Genomic DNA, 19,203 nt, shown 5'->3' with positions numbered 1-19,203 from the left:
TTATGATTGAATCGTTTCTTGTTACAGTTATGAACTAGTTTGATAACAAGCAGGAAATGTTCATGGATCAAACACATGACCACATTGAAATTGTCTATACTTTCAATTAGGTGTTTCCAAAACTCTGTGAAAAAAACAACACTATATTAATTTATTTTAGTTTAATTTATTTTCTCTAGTGTTTAAAATAAGAAATAAGCTCAGACTGGTTTGGTACAAGTAGATGGTGAATAAAGGATCACAAAATTGTACGTTTTGGGTGAACTATACTTTTAAAGCAACCACACGTTAGGTTCATGGTCAGCATCTGGTTGTGGAGCTTTAATGGCTCGTTTTCCACTGACTGGTACGGTAGGTTATGGGTCTGTATGCTTTTATGGCTATTTCCAGTCAAAAGGGACCAAAAAGTTAACCGTAATAAGGACCCAAATAAGGACCAAATGTATGTTGTGTGTAGTTTTTCTATAAGTGGTAGCATATCGAAGACTATAAGGGTCTGTGTGTGTACATATATGTTGCATTCATTTATTTATTTATTTATTTTATATAATCACAGACGTTACAGTAGGCTATTTTGCGCACTCATCCATCTGCAGTTATGATTAAATCATGTTCATTGAAAGGTTGGTGAACATTTATACACAAGTATTTGTGTATACAGCATCTGTTTTTTGAGAAGTGTTTCTTGTATGATATGTGAGCGACCCAGCAGCTTTACTTTGAAATTTCCTTGAGTGAGAATGATGTCTACTACAGGTTTCTGTCGTACACCACGCCTACCAAAAGGGTACCATTGGTAACCTTTGGCAGTGGAGACCCAAGCCTGATAAAGGTGACCCGTACCGTACCACTCAGTGGAAATGGGCTATAAGTGCTGGATTAGATGTAATACACATTGCCTTTCTCAATTCAATATTTTGGTTTGTTTATTTTTATAAGGTCTTTTAAGATTGTGAGTTTTTATTTTTAGATGAGATTCAAAATAAGTTGTTAAAGTGACAGTTCACCCAAAAATTATAATTTTGTCATCATTTACTCACTTAAGTTGCTTCCTAACTGTTTAAGATTCTCCTGTTGAACAGAAATGGGGATTTACTGAAGATAGTTGGAAGAAACAGCCATTAACTTCCATAGTAATTTTCATTTATTTAAAACAAAAAAAATCCAAGGTTATCATTTTCTCATCTTATAATCTTATACCAGCTCATGCCTAGGGTGGATTATTCCTTTAAATAGTCAAGTAAAGTTGAAAATTCAAACATAATGCCTGTTGTTTGACTGAATTTCTTTTGTTTGTTTTAGCTTGGGAAGGGAGTAGCGTATGGGATCTGCCACTAGACAATATGCCTCAAGCGTCTTCCATTGAACAGCTGCAGCTGGAGAAAGCCAAAGCTTTGAAGGTAAGAAAGATATGAACTGTATGCATTTTACTTTTGTGTGTGTGTGTGTGTGTGTGTGTTTTAAATAGTCTTGTCTGTTTTGCTCTAAAGCTGGAGATGGAGAGACGGGAGGCAGAGCTTCGGGCCAAAAGGGAAGAAGAGGAGAGGAAGCGTTTGGAAGAGGCTCTTCGTGCGAGACAAGAGGAAGAGAGGAAGCGTTTAGAGGAAGAAGAGCTGGCACGACGCAAGCAGGTCAGGAGATGACAAAAAATATGTGGACATCAGGCGCAAAAAAACCCAAAGAAACACGTGAAATCAGGCTGAAAAAAAAGAAGTGTATGAAGATATTTTCTATTAGTAGGAAATTTTTACTCAAGCACAAAAGGCACTTTTTATTCCTGGAACACTGTGCTTTGTGTTTACGTGAATAATAATTGTTAAATCGGCCTAAAGAATTGACTGCTTTGTTCGGTCATGTAAAAAAAAAAAAAAAGTGGTTATTCTTTTGAAGTAGGGATGTCTAAAACAGTTTTGTTTTTTGAAATGGCAATGTGCACATTGAATTCTGCAATAGTCACATCACAGGATGTTTAATTCCTAGTAGTGATCAAGCACCACTTATTTAAAAGAATTTAATTTCCAAATTAATTGCAAATTTTATCCATTGCATTGAAGTTTATAATTTGCATATATTGTTTCTATTAAGGCCGGCTCACACGGTGTGATTTTCTTTTTTAATTATTATTTTTATTTTTATTTTTTATTATTATTTTTCAAATATATTTTTTAAATTACATTTTTTATATATAATCCTGAACGATTGTAGCATGTCAGACGGCACGAATATGGCTCCCATGTCACACTGTAAGATCTCAGGCATCATAATGTCAGACTGAACGACAATAAAGACGCGCCAACACGAAAGAAAATGCCCCTGGAGTTTGACATCATCCACCCGTGACACTTTCACTATCCCGCATTCTGAAATGAAAACGTAAACAATCTGTAGCGGTCGCATGAATCGCGTCATCAAATTCGTAGGTCCTATTGGTTATTGGTTTGACGCTCACAGCAGCTGTTGTCACACTGCAAGAAAGTGTCTGAAATCTTTTGACATTGCCAGAACATCATCGGAGGAATGGTCTCTGCATAGCCGACGACGACTTATATTAAAAGTGTTAAAATCGCTATTACCTGTGTCAATTTGGGCATCAACCTCTGACGAATGCGGGGAATTAGGCTAATGCTAAGAGCAGACTTAAAGCAGAGGGAGCTAGTGCCCGAGAGAGCGAGTGCATGTGACGCCTAGAGCGTGCAGAGAGAGGCCTCAGTCATATCTCTGCAGTCTGCCACTGATTTCTGATCTCGCTTCTCCGTGGCGTTTTGACACAAAAATACGCATCCAAATTTAGAGGGGCCAAGCTTGTTGACACGGGAACTGGAGAAAGAGTGCCCTTTTAATGGAATTTGATACCGCACGTTAAATGGAAAGAGAAAACCTCCGCATTTCGCGACGCAGTTGTCTGTGGTCCTTTTAAGGTTATCAAAAATCACTGGGTAGCCTAGTCTCTAAATAAGAGTATTGTCTAAATCATATTAAAATAGGGGCACTGGTGTCCATGTACGTACTTATAAAGAGTGCCAGCTGATGTCAGAGACAGTGCATTCCTCTGCCTTTGAGCCCTCAAATGTGTCATTAAGCTTGACGTGTTTCCCCCATACACGCAACTTTTGTAAAACATCTGCTTCACGTTGCTCTGTCTAAATCCTTGCTTGTAAAATATGCTTTAGAACGCTTAGTTTAAGCAAATTTGATGAACGCGATCATGTGTGTTAATCTGAAGAGAGTCGCTCACCGAACGCGCTGTACTGCGTGCGTCCGTCCGTTCTCTAAGCAACAAGAATAAATGCCTGACATCGCCTGTCCTTATTCCTCAAAGCTGTTTAGAATTAAATGTTTAAAGATGGTGTGACAACACGTACCTATGTGTGCCTTTGAAGCACCCTTTGATGCTTATTACGTCCTTGTCGCAGCACCGGTGGCACCGAAGTTAGGCATCGAAGTTCATATGCTGATTTGATCTGGTACATGCCGGTTACAAAGGTACCGGTGCTATAATGGCACCGGGTTTCGGTACCCAACCCTAGTGTTTCCCAGTGATGGGTTGCAGCTGGAAGGGTATCAATTGTGTAAAACATATGCTGGATAATTTGGTGGTTCATTGCGCTGTGGCGACCCCTGATTAATAAAGGGACTAGTTCAAAGGAAAATGAATGAATGATCCTACTAGTTCATTACTTAATAGGGTCAACAGTCAATGAAAGGGTGCCATATTTTATAGAACTGTTTAATCGGAGTTATTAAATGTTAGCCATTGAGTGTTCAGCTTTTAAGTGCTACATAAAATTGGCGTTAATGAAGAAACTCTTTATCTACCCGCTCTAAAAAGCATTGTGTTGCATATTTCCACTTTGCTTAGTGGCATTAATGGTAAGTTTTCTGTAGGAGGAGGCTCTGAAGAGACAGCGGGAGCAGGAGGAGGCGCAGCGGCGGAAAAAAGAGGAGGAGGAACGGTTGGCTCAGGAGGAGGCTCTCCGGCAACTGGAAGAGCGGAGGAGAGAAGAAGAGGAGAGGAGACAAAGGGAAGAATTCATCCGCAAACAAGTGAGACCAGCATGGATGTAAACATTTAGCATGAAATAGATTTTAAGTTTGTTTTTTTTGGCAAGTTTGGCTTTTGTCACATGGGTAAATAATTGTTGCCAAAAACAAAGTTAGGAGAAAAAGATCATGGTAACACTTACCATTACTGATCCATTTACTAACATGAACAAGTAGGGATGTAATGATTCACCTTGAGCTGGTTGAAAATCGATTCCAATATGTGACGATTCAAACTGGTACAACTGTTGAATGAATTGAATGAAAATACTTTTTTGAACAGAGGGTGCTGTTTACAGGTCAATCTCACTTTACCTGCACATAGTTCAATTCATCTTTATTTGTATAGCGCTTTTACAATGTAAATTGTGTCAAAGCAGCTTCACATAGAGGATTATAGTGAATTGAAACAGTGTCAGTTTAGTTTTCAGAGTTTAAGTTCAGTTCAGTTCAAAGTGTTTTATTATTCACTGCTGAGAGTCCAACACTGAAGAGTAATCCATCGATGCGCAGCTCTACAAGTCCTGAACTATGCAAGCCAGTGGCGAGGAAAAAAACTTCACCAATTGGCGAAAGTGAAGGATAAAAAAAACCTAGAGAGAAACCAGGCTCAGTTGGGCCTGACCATTTGTCTTATGGCCAAACGTCTTGTGCAGAGCTGCAGTCTAGGCGCTGGAGAACGCTGGACCTCAGCAAAGACTTGTTTGTCCCTAGAGTCTCACAGGAATCAGATGCATGCTCTCTACTCCTCCATGACCACCACAGCAGCTGCTCTGGATACGGCCTGGTCCGGGATTGTGGAAACCTTGGGATCATCTCTTCACATGTCTTGGATCGCATCAGTGGCACTGCATAATCTCTGGGGGCCTCGGGATGAGTATCCCCAGGTGGAAATAGAGAATAAAGAAAATAATTAGCGTAGCTGCTGTTTATAGTGTATATAAACGAGATACGTGGAGCACATTCATGCATCATATAGCTAAGTGATGCACTGAGTGTATGCTTTACTAAAAAGATAAGTTTTTAATCTAGTTTTGAACTGCGAGAGTGTCTGAGCCTCGGACATTGTCAGGAAGGCTATTGCAGAGTTTAGTAGCCATAAATGAGAAGGCTCAACCTCCTTTACTTGACTTTGCTATTGTAGGTACTACCAGAAGCCCTGAGTTTTGAGATCTTAAAGAGGGGGTTGGATTGTAGTGATACAGGAGGTTGGTTAGATAAACAGGGACTAGATTATTTAAAGCATAAAGCGGCGAACAAGAGGTGGGGCGGCAGAGTAAAATTACAGCGATGACATGCCAGACAAAACACAAACTGTGTGCAAATACAGCAAAAAACGTTTACTTACACTAACAGAAGAATAAATATGATGCACATAAACCGTCAGCACAGTGAAAACTACTGTCACAGACATCTATACGCAAACTATTAATAAGCCAAACCACACGGACCGGATGATTTGCAGCTCCGCTTGCTCCGACAAGTGCTATGGAGATCACACGGTGCATAAGTGCTTTCTTAGCGAAAGTGTGAAGAAGTTTTTCAGACTGAAAGAGAAAGTTGTTCTGTCACAGAAGCAGAAATTAGACTATTTTTACTCTCTCCTTTTCAAATTAGTTTATGCATATTTTAATAATTTGCTTATTATTATTAAATATTTAAATGTTCAAGATTATCTCTTAAGTGTATCACACTGATACTTATACTAATTAATTATACAAGTAATATTAATTACTCTCCTTTATAATCATGTTCAACTCCTGTCTTTCTCCTACTATATAATTAGTAATTTTATGCCAGTGGTCAGTCCCCTGGTGAAGAGGGCCTCCTGACCACCTCTGTACTAGAGCTGTAATTGGGCATAAAAGTTAAGCCCGATACGGCCCGAGCCTGACAGAATTCGGCCCGAGCCCGACAAGTACATTTTGATTGACAGGTTTTTAAAAGCCCAAACCCATTTACAGCCCGACATTATTCAAATGTGCACCTGCATACAGCTCTTTTGCCTTTTTTCAAGAATGAGTCATTAATATGTGTTTTAACATAATTTATTCAAAACAAATGTATGCAATAGGCCACTTAGAAGTTGGAACAAAGAAATAAAATAAGTCCTCTGTAACATCTCAGCACTCTAAATACGCCTAGGTACATGCACTTAGTCTTTAAGTTGGCCAACACACCAATAAAAATAAGTCTTTCCTAACTAATATATTAATATAAAGCCTAAATTATGACGGGTATTTGGCAATAATGAAATTAAGATAAAGGCGAAACAAATCCCACAGAGCCATTTCGCTTCACAATCTGGCATTAAGGCGAAGCTGATTATTAAAAGAATAATGCCAACATAAGCCTATATAGGCCTACTCTGTCTACATTATGATTTTATGGTTTAATTGGTTTAGTTTTTGTGGAGGAACATTATTGAATCCACTGAATCCAGCTAATTTTGTAAGTTTTGGGTAGGATTGTTTGTTCATCTTTCACCAGCCAAAAACATCCATTTCATTTTCCATGACAGCGGTATCAGTGTAGCGAGGGACCTTGTCATCCCTGTCAGCTTGCTGGTACATACATTGCTGTTTAGCGTTGTACCGTAATACGCAGTGAATGAGCGACTGCTGAAATACCTTGGTGGCTAGAATGATCATTCTTTTTGAGCTGGCAGCTGGCCTGACTGCAGTTAATATTCACTCTTTTTGACTTCACCGTCATCATTTGTTTCACCTTTGCAGGAATGGGTATTAATGTTATAACAAACTATTTAATAATTTTCTCATGCTAATTAAAATGCATCACATGACTGTTCATTTACTGCACAAGCCCAAGCCTGGCTCGACCCCGTCTAAAATGATAGGAATTAAGCCCGAACCCGTCAGGATCGGTCAAAGATCTTCAGCTCTACTCTGTACACGCTGCTCTCTGTTTTAGGAAAGGCTGACTTCTCCACATCAGCCATCTCAGTCTCAGATAAAGAGTCAGCAGGGGAGATTTTAAATGTGCAAAGACCTCAGCTTATACCAGTAAACATAGATATGCTGATACTTCTTTTTAAAAAATATAAAATCCCAGCACAGCCACACTGTTCATTTGTTTATATTAATGAGTCTTTTTTTAGTTTGGATCTTGTTTATAAATTAGCAATTCATCTTAAATTTATTTCAAATAATTCTGTAAAAAAATCGTGACTGAATCATTATATATTAGTATCGTGAATCGTATCGAATCAGTTGAGTTGTTACATCCCTATGAACAAGCAATGAACAATACATTTGTTGCAGTATTTATTCATCTTTGTTAACAGTAATGAAAATAAAGGTATTCTTCATTAGTTCTTGTTAACTCACAGTGCAGTGACTAAACCCCAACTTTTACTCTTATTTTTATTAATGCATCAGTAAATGTTAATCTACAATTATTGCATTAATAAATGTACAAAGTTTGTTCGTTTTAGTAAACACATTAACTAATGAAACCTTATTATAAAATGTGATCATGATCATTTAGTGATCACATAATGTATTACATATACTCTAGAAGATTTAACATTTTTCATTTAAAAAAAAATATATATATAATTACAGTTGAAGTCAGAATTATTAGCCCCCACCGTTTATTTTTCTTCCCCAATTTCTGCTTAACGGAGTGAAGATTTTTTCAACACATTTCTAAACATAATAGTTTTAATAACTCATTTCTAATAACTGATTTATTTTATCTTTGCCATGATGACAGTAAATATTATTTGACTAGATATTTTTCAAGACACTTCTATACAGCTTAAAGTGACATTTAAAGGCTTAACTTGGTTAATTAGGTTATCTAGGCAGGTTAGGGTAATTGGGCAAGTTATTGTATAACGATGGTTTGTTCTGTAGACTATCGGAAAAAATTTTTTGCTTAAAGGGGCTGATAATTTTGACCTTAAAATAGTTTTTTTAAAAATTAAAAGCAGTTTTTAATCTTGCCAAAATAAAACAAACAAGACTTTCTCCAGAAGAAAAAAAATTATCAAAATATTATATTATCATATTGTAAAAATGTCCTTGCTCTGTTAAACATAATTTGGGAAATATTTTAAAAAGAAAAAAAATTCAAAGGGGGCTGATAATTCTGACTTTAACTGTATGCCTGCTGCAGTTACTTTGTCAGTCTTATGAAGTATATTTTTGCAAGCAAAACAATGGCATTGTTATTGATTATGTTTTCATTATACTTTGTGTCATTAGTAACCATAGTTCTTTATACAAGTTGGCAGCATTTTTATTGTATTTTGTTTATTTGCATTATTTTCAGCAGGAAGAGGAGCGGAGAAAGCAGGAAGAACTGGAAGCTCAGAGGCGGCGTGAGGAAGAGAAGAGGCTGGAGGAGGAGGCTGCGGCCGCTGCAGCCGCACTGCTCAGACAACAGCAGGAGGAGCAGAAGAAGAGAGAGCAGGAGGCGCAGAGACAGCAGGAACTGCAAAGACAGAGACAGCAGCAGCAGGAGGCGCTCCGACGACTCCAGCAGCAGCAGCAACAACAGCAGCTCGCCCAGATGAAGGTGAACATCCTAATGTAGCCTAATAATAATTTATCTTTCATTAGATTCCATCTTTATGTGGACTTCTGTACAAAATGATAGTAAACAATTATATTTTTTCATGGACAGTTTAACAAGAAACTGATCTTTCTATCTTCCCAACTAAGTTACCAAAAGAAGAGCTCTTTAATATTTGTTTAATACTTTATTTTGCGACACGGTTCCCACACTTCTTGAAAGTACTTGAATTTTAGACATGTGGATTCACAGCCTGGAAAGTACTTGAAAACAAACACAGGTTCTTGAAAGTGCTTGAATTAAATGTGAAATGAAATTAGTTTTTTTTATTTTAGTATTTAAATTCAATTGTTAAAAACAGAATAAAAAAAGCTTGAATTAAAATCTTGTACAAGAACTATGACTAATAATGCACTTTTTTTGTAATTTTAGTGTAGCAGCATAACCGATACAATTTTTCAGCTTAAAAGGGGATACAATTTTTGCTGCCCATCATTTCACTTTTTTTATACAGTATAGAAAGTATCAAAGCACAATGTGAAATTAAGTAAGCATAGTAAATAAGAACAATAATGATCAAATAATAATGTAAACAATATTAATAAGAACATTTACACAATTCAAGAAAGTTCAAATATACACCTAATAGTCAAACTCCTGTATTAAATATTTAATCTTTGTTTAGTTTGAATAGGAGACGGTAACCGAAAGCTTACTGGTTATTAAATTAGAACATAGATACATAGAAAATATGTATCTTGCAGATTAAAAATAATAATGCACATTTTATAAATATTTCAGAAACTGCATTTGAATTTTACTGTTTTTTATGATAACTTTTATTATGATAAGTTCTATGAACACTACTGTTTGATGCAGCAGTGTAATGTTTTTTTTTTTTTAAATGACACATTTAAAAATCATCACACTGACATTTTAATGTAATTACTGAAAGTGAAATGTACAGTCAGGATTTTCATGGCGCTACATATGCTGGGGTGTACTTGATTTGAAATGAATGGTGCTTTAAAAAGTCCTTGAAACGGCAATTTATTAAAGAGTAGGAACCCTATTGTGAGTATAATGTTGTGTTTTATAGTTAAATACATGTATGGTTTAATATGTTTATAATAGTTTTAAATATTATAATTATTAGTATAGAAATTAATAATCAAACTGTTATATAGTGCTTGTTTTTTTAATTATAGTTTTTTTAGGGGTTTTCGTCCTTATTGTTATAGGACAGTAGAGATTTTACAGACAGGAAAGTGTAGGGAGCAGAGAGAAGGGAAGAATCGGCAAAGGGTCGCTGTGAGCACCACGGTGCTGTGTACGCACTAACCACTAGGCTATTGCTGCCAACATAGTGCTCGTTTTAAGTTTATATTTATTCACAATATGATTATTTACTTAGATTATCATTTAAATTTATATAAAGGATTTTATTTAAATATATGTAAAATAATGTTTACAAATAAAATATGCATATTAACAACTGCAATAAATTGGATGACTCATTGTTGATGTATAGTCAATAAATAACCAGGTTTACATTTTTTATACTTCTGTATTACAAACCTGATTGTTTTACAAAAGGAAACGTGTTCTAGTAGAATGGCCGGTACAATACCTAAATATGTGGACTGATTGGGTTTAATATTTTCCCTTTTGTATGTTCACAGCTACCTTCATCCTCGAAGTGGGGTCAGCAGTCGACCACAGCAAACAGTCTCTCACAGTCTCAAAACGCCCTTTCGCTCGCTGAGATCCAGAAACTGGAAGAGGAGAGAGAACGACAGACTCGAGAAGAGGTATAAACAACTTTCCTCTTCATCAACTCAAGCAGATGTATTTTAAAAATGTGTCTCAGGAAGTTATTTATCATAAATCAAAGTGAAAAATCATATTTACATTTTTTTTTTTTGTATCTCGTATTGAATTTTGAAGTTATGTAATGTGTAAATAAAAGTTGACTATGACAGCCTTAAGTTGCTGATATGGCAATAAACAAACAAATCATGCACTCGAGCTTTCTTTTTTGCAATAAATAATACCAAACAGAAGCCACAAACCATAAAAGGTAATCATAGCACAGAAACGGGAGCATCTTATTATTATTGTTGACATTTTTATTAAAGTGAATGAATTACAGAGAAACTTTTATAACAGTTTTCTGCTGGATTCCAGGACATGTTGGCCTTTCTGGAAATTAACATGCAAAGTTGAAAAAACAGCTCTTACAGCAAGAAATAAGCACGAAATCCCACCTTCAGACTTGAAACTGCTAATTAATACTATATTCTAAATAAATGGCAGGCAGAATGGGATCAGTGGACAAATAATAAGCTTCTTGAAATCCAGACCTCATTAGAAAGTCTAATCAAGCTGTTCTTTTAACTCAAAACATAATGAGCCTGTTTATCCAAGATGCCATATTAGACACTTAGGACTAATTTGCATCTTCTCAACAGAGATGTTGCTCCAAAATGTCAGTTTTGCATCATTATCTGTCAAACATATACTTTCGCAATGCCCTGTTTTTAATGTTTAATGCAATTTTTATCTGAATAGACTTTACCTATTCTTACTCCCAGGGCCATTTATATTGAAATTGATATTTAGCCACACCATATTGGTGTTTCGTAACATCTAGTTTTTACAGACAATTTAGCTTACCCAATTCACCCAGAGCACATGTCTTTGGACTGTGGAAGAAACCGGAGCACCCAGCAGAAACCCACGCCAATACAGGGAGAACATAGAAATACCAACTGAGCCAGCTGGGGCTCGAACCAGCGACATTCTTGGTGTGAAGCGACAGCGATACCCACTGTGTCACCGTGTCGCTGAATACACTTTAAATGAATTCATTTTAAATGTGAAAATTAAACGAGTTCAGATTGTTTCTCATTTGATGTTATTTATTGATGTTGACGTCTTTTTATTGTTATAAACCTTTTCATTATAAAAAATTCTTATTTATAAAATGTTTTAAATTTATAAAAAAAATTCAATTTGATCTTCATTTGCCATTAACTAGCCAGAAAAGCAGGCACTTAACTCAACTCTCTATTCTCATAACACAGATCTAACCTTTCATGCATCTCTGTTAATTGTTCCTGTAGCAGAGACGTCAGCAGCAGGAGCTCCAGCGGGTTCAGCAGCAGCAACCTCAGACCAAGCTGCCCGGCTGGGGCAGTGTGGCCAAGCAGCCCATGGCCACTAAATCCCTGCTGGAGATCCAGAGAGAGGAAGCACAGCAGATGAAGCAGCGTAAAGATCAGCAGCAGCAGCAACAGCAGCAGCAGCAACAACAACAACAACAGCAACAGCAGCAGCAGCAGCAACAACCACCACCTCCTCAGCCTCAGCAACACTCAACCATTACCCAGCAGAACCGCACACAGAACCGAGCGGTGAGTGACTTGCACATCCTTTGATAAAGCTTTCATCAGTGTACACTTAAAAAACGCTGTCAGCAAAATGTGTCTTCCTAGAAAATGTCGTGTCAGAGTCCTAAATATTCTAGCAAAAGATCTTAAATGGTCTAGTAAAAGTCCTAATAGTTACCCTGGACCAAATATCCAGTCGTGAGTTGTCATTTTGTTTTAAAATTTAGACTTATACAATATTACATAAGCTTTCTATTAGGGTTGGGCGATATTGCACAATAAATTGTCACAATATCATGTTTCATATAATTTGATATCAACAATTATTTACAATACATTTTTTAACAATACATTTAGATTTTTAACCACTTTAATTTAACAACATTATTAAGGCAAATACTTTAAATGGTCAAAAACCAAAATATTTAAACAAAACATCACATCTCTTTATAATAAAATAAACAAGTATAAAAGAGACTCTCAAACTCGATTAGAAAAAACCGTGCAAAGTGCGTGCAATGGTAAAGTGTAAATTTCGAACATTCAAAGCTAACTTTATAGTGTGAATTATAATGATATAGTAAACCTGAAACTCAACAGCACAATCTATGATAAGCAAATCTGGGCTTTCAAGTAAAGGAACCAGCCATCATTACCCAAATGCATACTGAACATTACAAATTGTGAAGTTGAATGACTACACTACACCCTAGGCTAAAAAAATCTTTCAGATGGGGAGCTAGTGGCTGTAAAAGAAAAGAAACCAAAAAGCCACTCGACATCCTTACATCCTCCTTTATTTACAATCTCCTCATTGCTGCTAGCCATGGCACTCATTTTGGCATGTGTTGTTGTTCTGACCTGAAGTGACAAGTGTGCGCGGGGATACCTTTACCATTTATAATAGACTTTGCGCTCTCGCTTCCCTGGTGTCTCTTGTAAATAGGCAACCATCAATCGTTTTCTCAGAGGATGACAAATGAACAAACCATTGCTGCAGTTTCGAAACAAGTTTATGGAGAAAAGTAAAACGCAATGCAGTGTTTGAGGGTGCTGTGTTTGTCTGAGGTAATAAATTAGTCTACTGTTATTACTGAAATGTGTATATTCCATACAAAGTGTGAAGCAGATTGGTTAGTTCTACTTGCATGAATTGTGATGCCCTCGCTGCATTCGAAAAAGTTCAGATGTTTTCAGCTAGGAGTGACTGGAAAATGCGTGCGGTTCACATGCGCGTCGCTCCCATATGCATGTCGTGCAAATTGCGTGCCTCCGTTGGAAATGACAGACTGACATCCTAAGCTTATTGACATTGCTTCCAAGGCGCGTGCTCAGCAGCCACATTTTAGTAAAACTATAGCGCTTCATACCGAAACTACATATCTAATCTTTTTTTTTTACATCGATATTGACAATGGTGTTCGGTCAATAAATATCGATTTTATCGCCCCGCCCTACTTTCTTTTGGTCTATGGTTTTTTAGCAGTGGATGATACAGCTGATCTGGAGCCAGATGGTTCAAAAAAATCTAAATACTAACAAAATCACATTTTAAGTTCTTAGCAATGCATATTTCTAATTAAAAATTATGTTTTGATGTATTTATGAAAATCTAAAATGTCTTCATGGAAGATGAATTAACATTCTAATGATTTCTAGAGATGAATAAATATAATTTTGACTAATGAAATATTAATGGATATTTTTGACTACAACAACATACAACTAATGTTCCTGTGCAACTTAAAGGGGCTGTTTACTCATTCTAAATTGTCATCATTTACTTCATTTACCCTTCTTTTTCTATTTGAGTTTCTTTATTCTGTTGAACACAGAAGACATTTTGAAAAACGCTGGGTGATATAACAAGTATATATCAATAGTGCTATATCAAGTTTTTTTTTTATAGTATATGTTTTTCTACTACTGAAGTAGATTTCAAAATATCTTCTTTCGTGTTTAACAGAAGAGAGAAATTCATAAAGGTTTAAAACTACATGAGGGACAGTAAATGATGAGGTATTTGTCATTAGTTGAACGATCTCTTTAAGAGGATTTACATTAGGAGACAGAAAAACAAATGCAAGCACTGATATAAAAAAGTGGCACTGTTGCACATTATACTAGCACATTATGTAAAACACTTTTTTTTTTTTTTCTTAAACGGGGACATTTAATATATGGTAAATGTGATGCTTTAAGTTTTGTTTACAAGCTGATTTACTCAGGATATTCCAGTGTTGAAACGCTTGGGGATGAAATGAGAAGTGTGATGTTAGTTTATTTAGTACTCTAACTGGCCTTACAGAGGAAGCAGTGATCATGTTCACTGCTACACGTACTGAGAAATCTATACAGTGATCTGCAACCACATCAAAGACCAGCACAACTATGTTTATTGTTAGAATTTCCTGATCAAGATGAGACCGTTTTGTTTCAGCACGAACCCTAATATAAAATACTCATTTGGGGAGGGGTTAAGTAGCATTAAAATAGACACACAAGGCCAGTAGTCACTTTATTTATTAGAGATAAAGAAGCTCACATATCAGTCGAAGCAGTGGCAACAGAGAGAACGAATCATTAAACATGGTGTCTTAAAGTATTAAAAGTTAATTTAGAGATGTTTAAGGCCCTTAAAGTCCTAGATGCTATTTTACATGGTATTAATATTTGTATCAACATGCTAAAGTTTGCCTGAGTTTAATCTGTAAATATTAGGATGCTGTTTAGTTCATGAAATTGATAAAATCCTGCTTGATTTGACATCATGCTGCTTTGTTTGCTCCAGTAACCAGGGAAACGCTGTTATTTCTCCTGTTGTACGTGCCACCTGCTGGATTAGCATTTTTATCCAGTAGATGAGTAAAGTTTTAGTTTAGGATTAGTTTCTTACAATCAGTACTTGGTAATTATACCGTGTTAACATGGCGCTAATGTTACCGGTTGAAGCATAAAGTAGCGATGAGGTCTTAAAATATATGCAAAGAGTCTTAAGTTGGTAAAAGGTGTTGAATTTCCCCCTCTGATTCCTGTGTATACCGCTAAATCAATGAAAACATGTACATTTCATCAAACAAATACAAACATAATCAACAAAACAAGACAACAAAACATCAATACAAGAAAAGCAAGCATACACAAACCCACAAATAACTGTGGGTTCACAGCGAAGGCAGTAAGAGTGTCAAAGTTGTCTCTCGCCGCCCTGGAAACAACTCTGTCTGCCTTCAGCTCTGACTGCGAGAGCATCAAAATTTGCTACATTGATCTCGTATTTTAAGGGGCCGTTGCAGCATATCAGCAGTTACATTCCCACATAAAAAACAGCCTTTCTAGTGAAAATGTTGCACGCTTTATTTTAATTTTTTACCAAATTCATTTAACTATGGAAGATCAATTTGTTGCGTGTGATGTGCCATTATCCAATATGTGTCCAGATGTCTGAAATATTCTGAATCTGCAATACCATTACTGTTTTGTATTGTCGTTATAGTTAGCATGAGATTCCTGTTAAAACAAAAAGAAAATTATGTACATCAATTTGCCAGTAACTTGTTCAAAAACATCATAAATAATTGTAAATTCGGCGACCGCAATAATCAAACCCATGGCAACAAACCGAAGTTTACAGCACTGTTCTCGGGAATCTACATCTACATTTCAATTACTTCCCGCCAAACTGCGTCATAGCCCATTACCATAACGTTGACTTGATTTCAACTCTCCTCTGCCTACAATGCCGAAGACACGCCTCGCTGTTATCGTTGCCGGCTCCCATTGAAAATGAATGACTTCCGGCTACTTTGATGTTCTTGTTGCCTTCGATGTGAACGCACAGTAAGAATAAACCATGACCATAATGGTACAAAATCAAATCCCATTTCACCACTTAGGATAGCATTATGTTTCCGATTGTTTATTTTCAGTGATTGCATAACCTCTCTTTCTCCATCTATTAAATTAAGGTTCGTTTGTATACCATTTTTAACAGTAATTATCGTTCCAAAAAAGCTATGCATAAAAGATGCATATTATTATATCATTGCAGTCCAAATTAGAAAAGTTAAGAAGTTGTGTATAATAGGACTGAACAAGAGTTTTAGCATCGTGAGTGTCCGCAAGTGAGACACATTGCAGGATTAGATTATTTATTAATTATTGAAAGTTAAAGGTATTATTAAATATTGTTTTAAAAGATTATTTATACTACGATGACCATGTTCATTGAACCGTTGATTGTTTAATTTCTGCACTTAAATACTGCTAGACTTCCCTGTTTATTTAACTTTTTGTTTAAACTTTATTTATCTGTCATATTTACATGTGCTTGTAATTTATTATAATTTATGCAGATGCACTGCATAGAGAGACTTTATCCTCCTGGTCTATTTAAATGAATGAAAACTTTTCAAATAGAGATATTCAAATCATCTAGTGAAATGATGTTCATATCACAATATATATCGCAGCAAAACAAATTGCAATGTCAGATCTTTTTAATACAGTTTTAATACAGTTATACAGTGTATATAGTCTCCTTTCAAAATGGTGATTTCCATGTCTATAATACACGTTTAAGTAAGTATATTGTGTTTCATCTAGGCCATCAATACGTCAGTGTGGGGTTCTGTCAATAATGTGAGCTCTAACTGGATGATGGACAGCAGTGTGTGGGGCGACACGCAGAACTCTAATATTGGCTTTTGGGATGAAGCAGTAAAGGAGGCCGCTCCACCTCAGACCACACGCAAAAGCCACACTCCGAAAAACAAGGGCAACGCTAACCTCAGGTAAACCACTGTCACATATTAATGTCCACGCTGCTCTAAAAGCTAATATCAAAAATATAATATCATTTGGTGCGGAAAAACAAGTTCCATATTAATATTTGCTAACCTGTCCTGTGTGTTGCAGTAATAGCAGCAGCGGTAAAGCCAGTAAAAAGGTGGAAGAGGAGGAGAAGCTACTGAAACTGTTCCAGGGAGCCAATAAGAATCAGGACGGCTTTATGCAGTGGTGTGAACAGACCCTGCACACACTCAACACAGCCAATAACCTTGATGGTGAGGCTAAGTCTTGATTGACTATTGACTATGTTTAATGAAATGCAGGGTTCTCACACTTCAAGAAAGTACTTGAATTGCAGAAATATGGATTCAAGGCCTGGAAAAAACAGAGGTCCTTAAAAGTGCTTGAATTAAATCTGCAATAGGATACTAGGACACTGGAGCAAGTCGTGTCGATCAACTGGTTTGTCTATAAGTTGACATAAGAGTGATCGTGACTTTAAAATGATCCAGTGTTCCTGTATCTGTGTTTGCACTCAGTAAATAGCGATGAGTTCGGTGAGCTGATAACCTTCACGGCCAATCACGGTTATTTCTGTTGACCACTTGGACACACTGGCAAATCAGCTGTGTTTAAGAATGCGCTCAACAACGTTCATATGTTAGCAGGAAACTGACGTTTTCAGTATCGATTGGTAACAAATTTTAGTATCGTGACAACCCTAGATGAAAGACACTGCTTTCCCAGTGATGAGAAGAGATAAGACCCACAAGGTGCCTGATGACCCATGGTCCAAAATAAACATGGATTTTTATTTAATAACGTAAATATGTTTGTTTTTATATACGTTTCACAAAGAGGCATCATTTACTTTACGTTAAGGCATACCAGTCTGGGTTCCAGTAAAGGTCATCTTCTATAAAGACATTTGGTATATTTCCATTCATAAATTTATTAACCTGATTTTTGATTAGTAATATGCACAGAAAGTTACCTAATTTATTTAGATTTTTTTTTTAAACTCTCAGATTCCAGACTTTCAAGCCAATGCATCTATACAAACCATATGTCAATGAAATGCTTATTCAGTTGTTAGAGTATGTGTAGAGCAAAATAGTTTTTGTGGTCCATTGTAATGAATATACAAAGGATGCACAGATCATTTGTCCCCCAAACCATTTTTTCCCAGCCATTTAATCCCCTTTTTTCAGAGTGTTTTGAGATGGTGAACAAAAATGGCTCCTAATGTTAGAAACGCAAATTCTTATAAAGCACTGAGTTTTCTGTGATCATTTTATGTAAAACTGTGTCCTAACCAGTTGTGATGTGATAAGATTCCAGGAAAAAGCTAAAAGTACATGTTTTCATTGTTAGTTTGATCCTGAAGCTAGGCATTAGTTTCATAGCAGAATGGAAGAGAGGCTTACTGGAGCATGTGTAAACGTTGCATTTTTCCCAAAAAAGATAACCAAATATCTATATTAAACTGTGATATGAACGTATGTCTTCCTGAAAGTCATTAGCCTTCCTTTCTTGTCACAGTTCCCACTTTTGCATCGTTCCTGAAGGAAGTGGACTCTCCGTACGAGGTGCACGATTATGTACGAGCTTATCTGGGTGACACTCCACAGGCCAAGGACTTCGCCAAGCAGTTCCTGGAGCGCCGTGCCAAACAGAACGACAACCAGCAGAAACCTCAGCAGGGACAGCAGCAAAAACAGCAGCAGGTGGGTTTCATGTCCAAAGGGCCAAAAACAATTATAACATCGTTTATATCAGTTGAAAGTTCAGTTCAGTTGGCTTCATTAGTACCCGTAGGTAGATTTTTATATTGTTGCAGCAGCAAAGGTTGGCATCTGATACAAACAATTACAACAATCAAATCAACTCTCATCATTGCAGACACATAGGTTCCCACAGAAAAAAAAAACCTCATCAGGTTAAAAAAAATAATTTTAAATCATTTAAAAAAAAAATTAAAAAGTACTTTATAAATCCCAAAATATTACAGTTTATTAAGAGCGACAATAATGATGGGACAAAGTTATTTTTCCTAACCATATTGATAATAATCATGATAAGTCAAATTCTCTAGTTTTATTTCAAATTAAACGGTGTAATTCATAATATACATTGAGATCATCATAACTAAAACCAATATATTAAAACAAATTATTATCATGTTGAAATGCACAAATTCTATAGCCTAATTACTATTACTGTAAATATTCCATGATTGCTTTAATACATGTCAGCATTTGTAACATAATAAAATTCATATGTAAAATTCCTATCTTCCAATCCTGTCACAATACCTGGGTGCAGTTTCTGTTACAACAGCAAATCCAATGCTTCATGGCACAGTGTTCAAGACCTATTAGCTTGTAAATAAATGAACTAGCCTGCTGTTGGTGCGAATGGATAACAGTACATGTAATGT

The 19,203-nt window shown here is 36.2% G+C and overlaps 1 protein-coding gene across 5 annotated transcripts in view; it reads left to right on the top strand.

The window, feature by feature from the left end:
- The window catches only part of gigyf2 (GRB10 interacting GYF protein 2), a 54,808-nt gene that overhangs the window by 30,222 nt on the left and 5,383 nt on the right, over nucleotides 1–19,203 (top strand). For 3 of the 5 annotated variants that reach the window (XM_056481396.1, XM_056481379.1, XM_056481371.1), the window contains exons 19-27: nucleotides 1,303–1,400; nucleotides 1,491–1,631; nucleotides 3,886–4,044; nucleotides 8,338–8,583; nucleotides 10,263–10,391; nucleotides 11,706–11,996; nucleotides 16,578–16,765; nucleotides 16,890–17,038; nucleotides 18,306–18,490. In XM_056481396.1, the coding sequence (XP_056337371.1) occupies nucleotides 1,303–1,400; nucleotides 1,491–1,631; nucleotides 3,886–4,044; nucleotides 8,338–8,583; nucleotides 10,263–10,391; nucleotides 11,706–11,996; nucleotides 16,578–16,765; nucleotides 16,890–17,038; nucleotides 18,306–18,490 (1,586 nt within the window). The remainder of the gene's footprint in view (nucleotides 1–1,302; nucleotides 1,401–1,490; nucleotides 1,632–3,885; nucleotides 4,045–8,337; nucleotides 8,584–10,262; nucleotides 10,392–11,705; nucleotides 11,997–16,577; nucleotides 16,766–16,889; nucleotides 17,039–18,305; nucleotides 18,491–19,203) is intronic. The other 2 variants (XM_056481405.1, XM_056481387.1) reach the window with 1 other exon arrangement.

The sequence above is a fragment of the Danio aesculapii genome, chromosome 2 (genome assembly GCF_903798145.1).
Source record: "Danio aesculapii chromosome 2, fDanAes4.1, whole genome shotgun sequence".
Classification (NCBI taxonomy): domain Eukaryota; kingdom Metazoa; phylum Chordata; class Actinopteri; order Cypriniformes; family Danionidae; genus Danio; species Danio aesculapii.
Note: the sequence above shows the minus strand (reverse complement) of the source record. Positions and strands in the feature narration are given on the sequence as shown.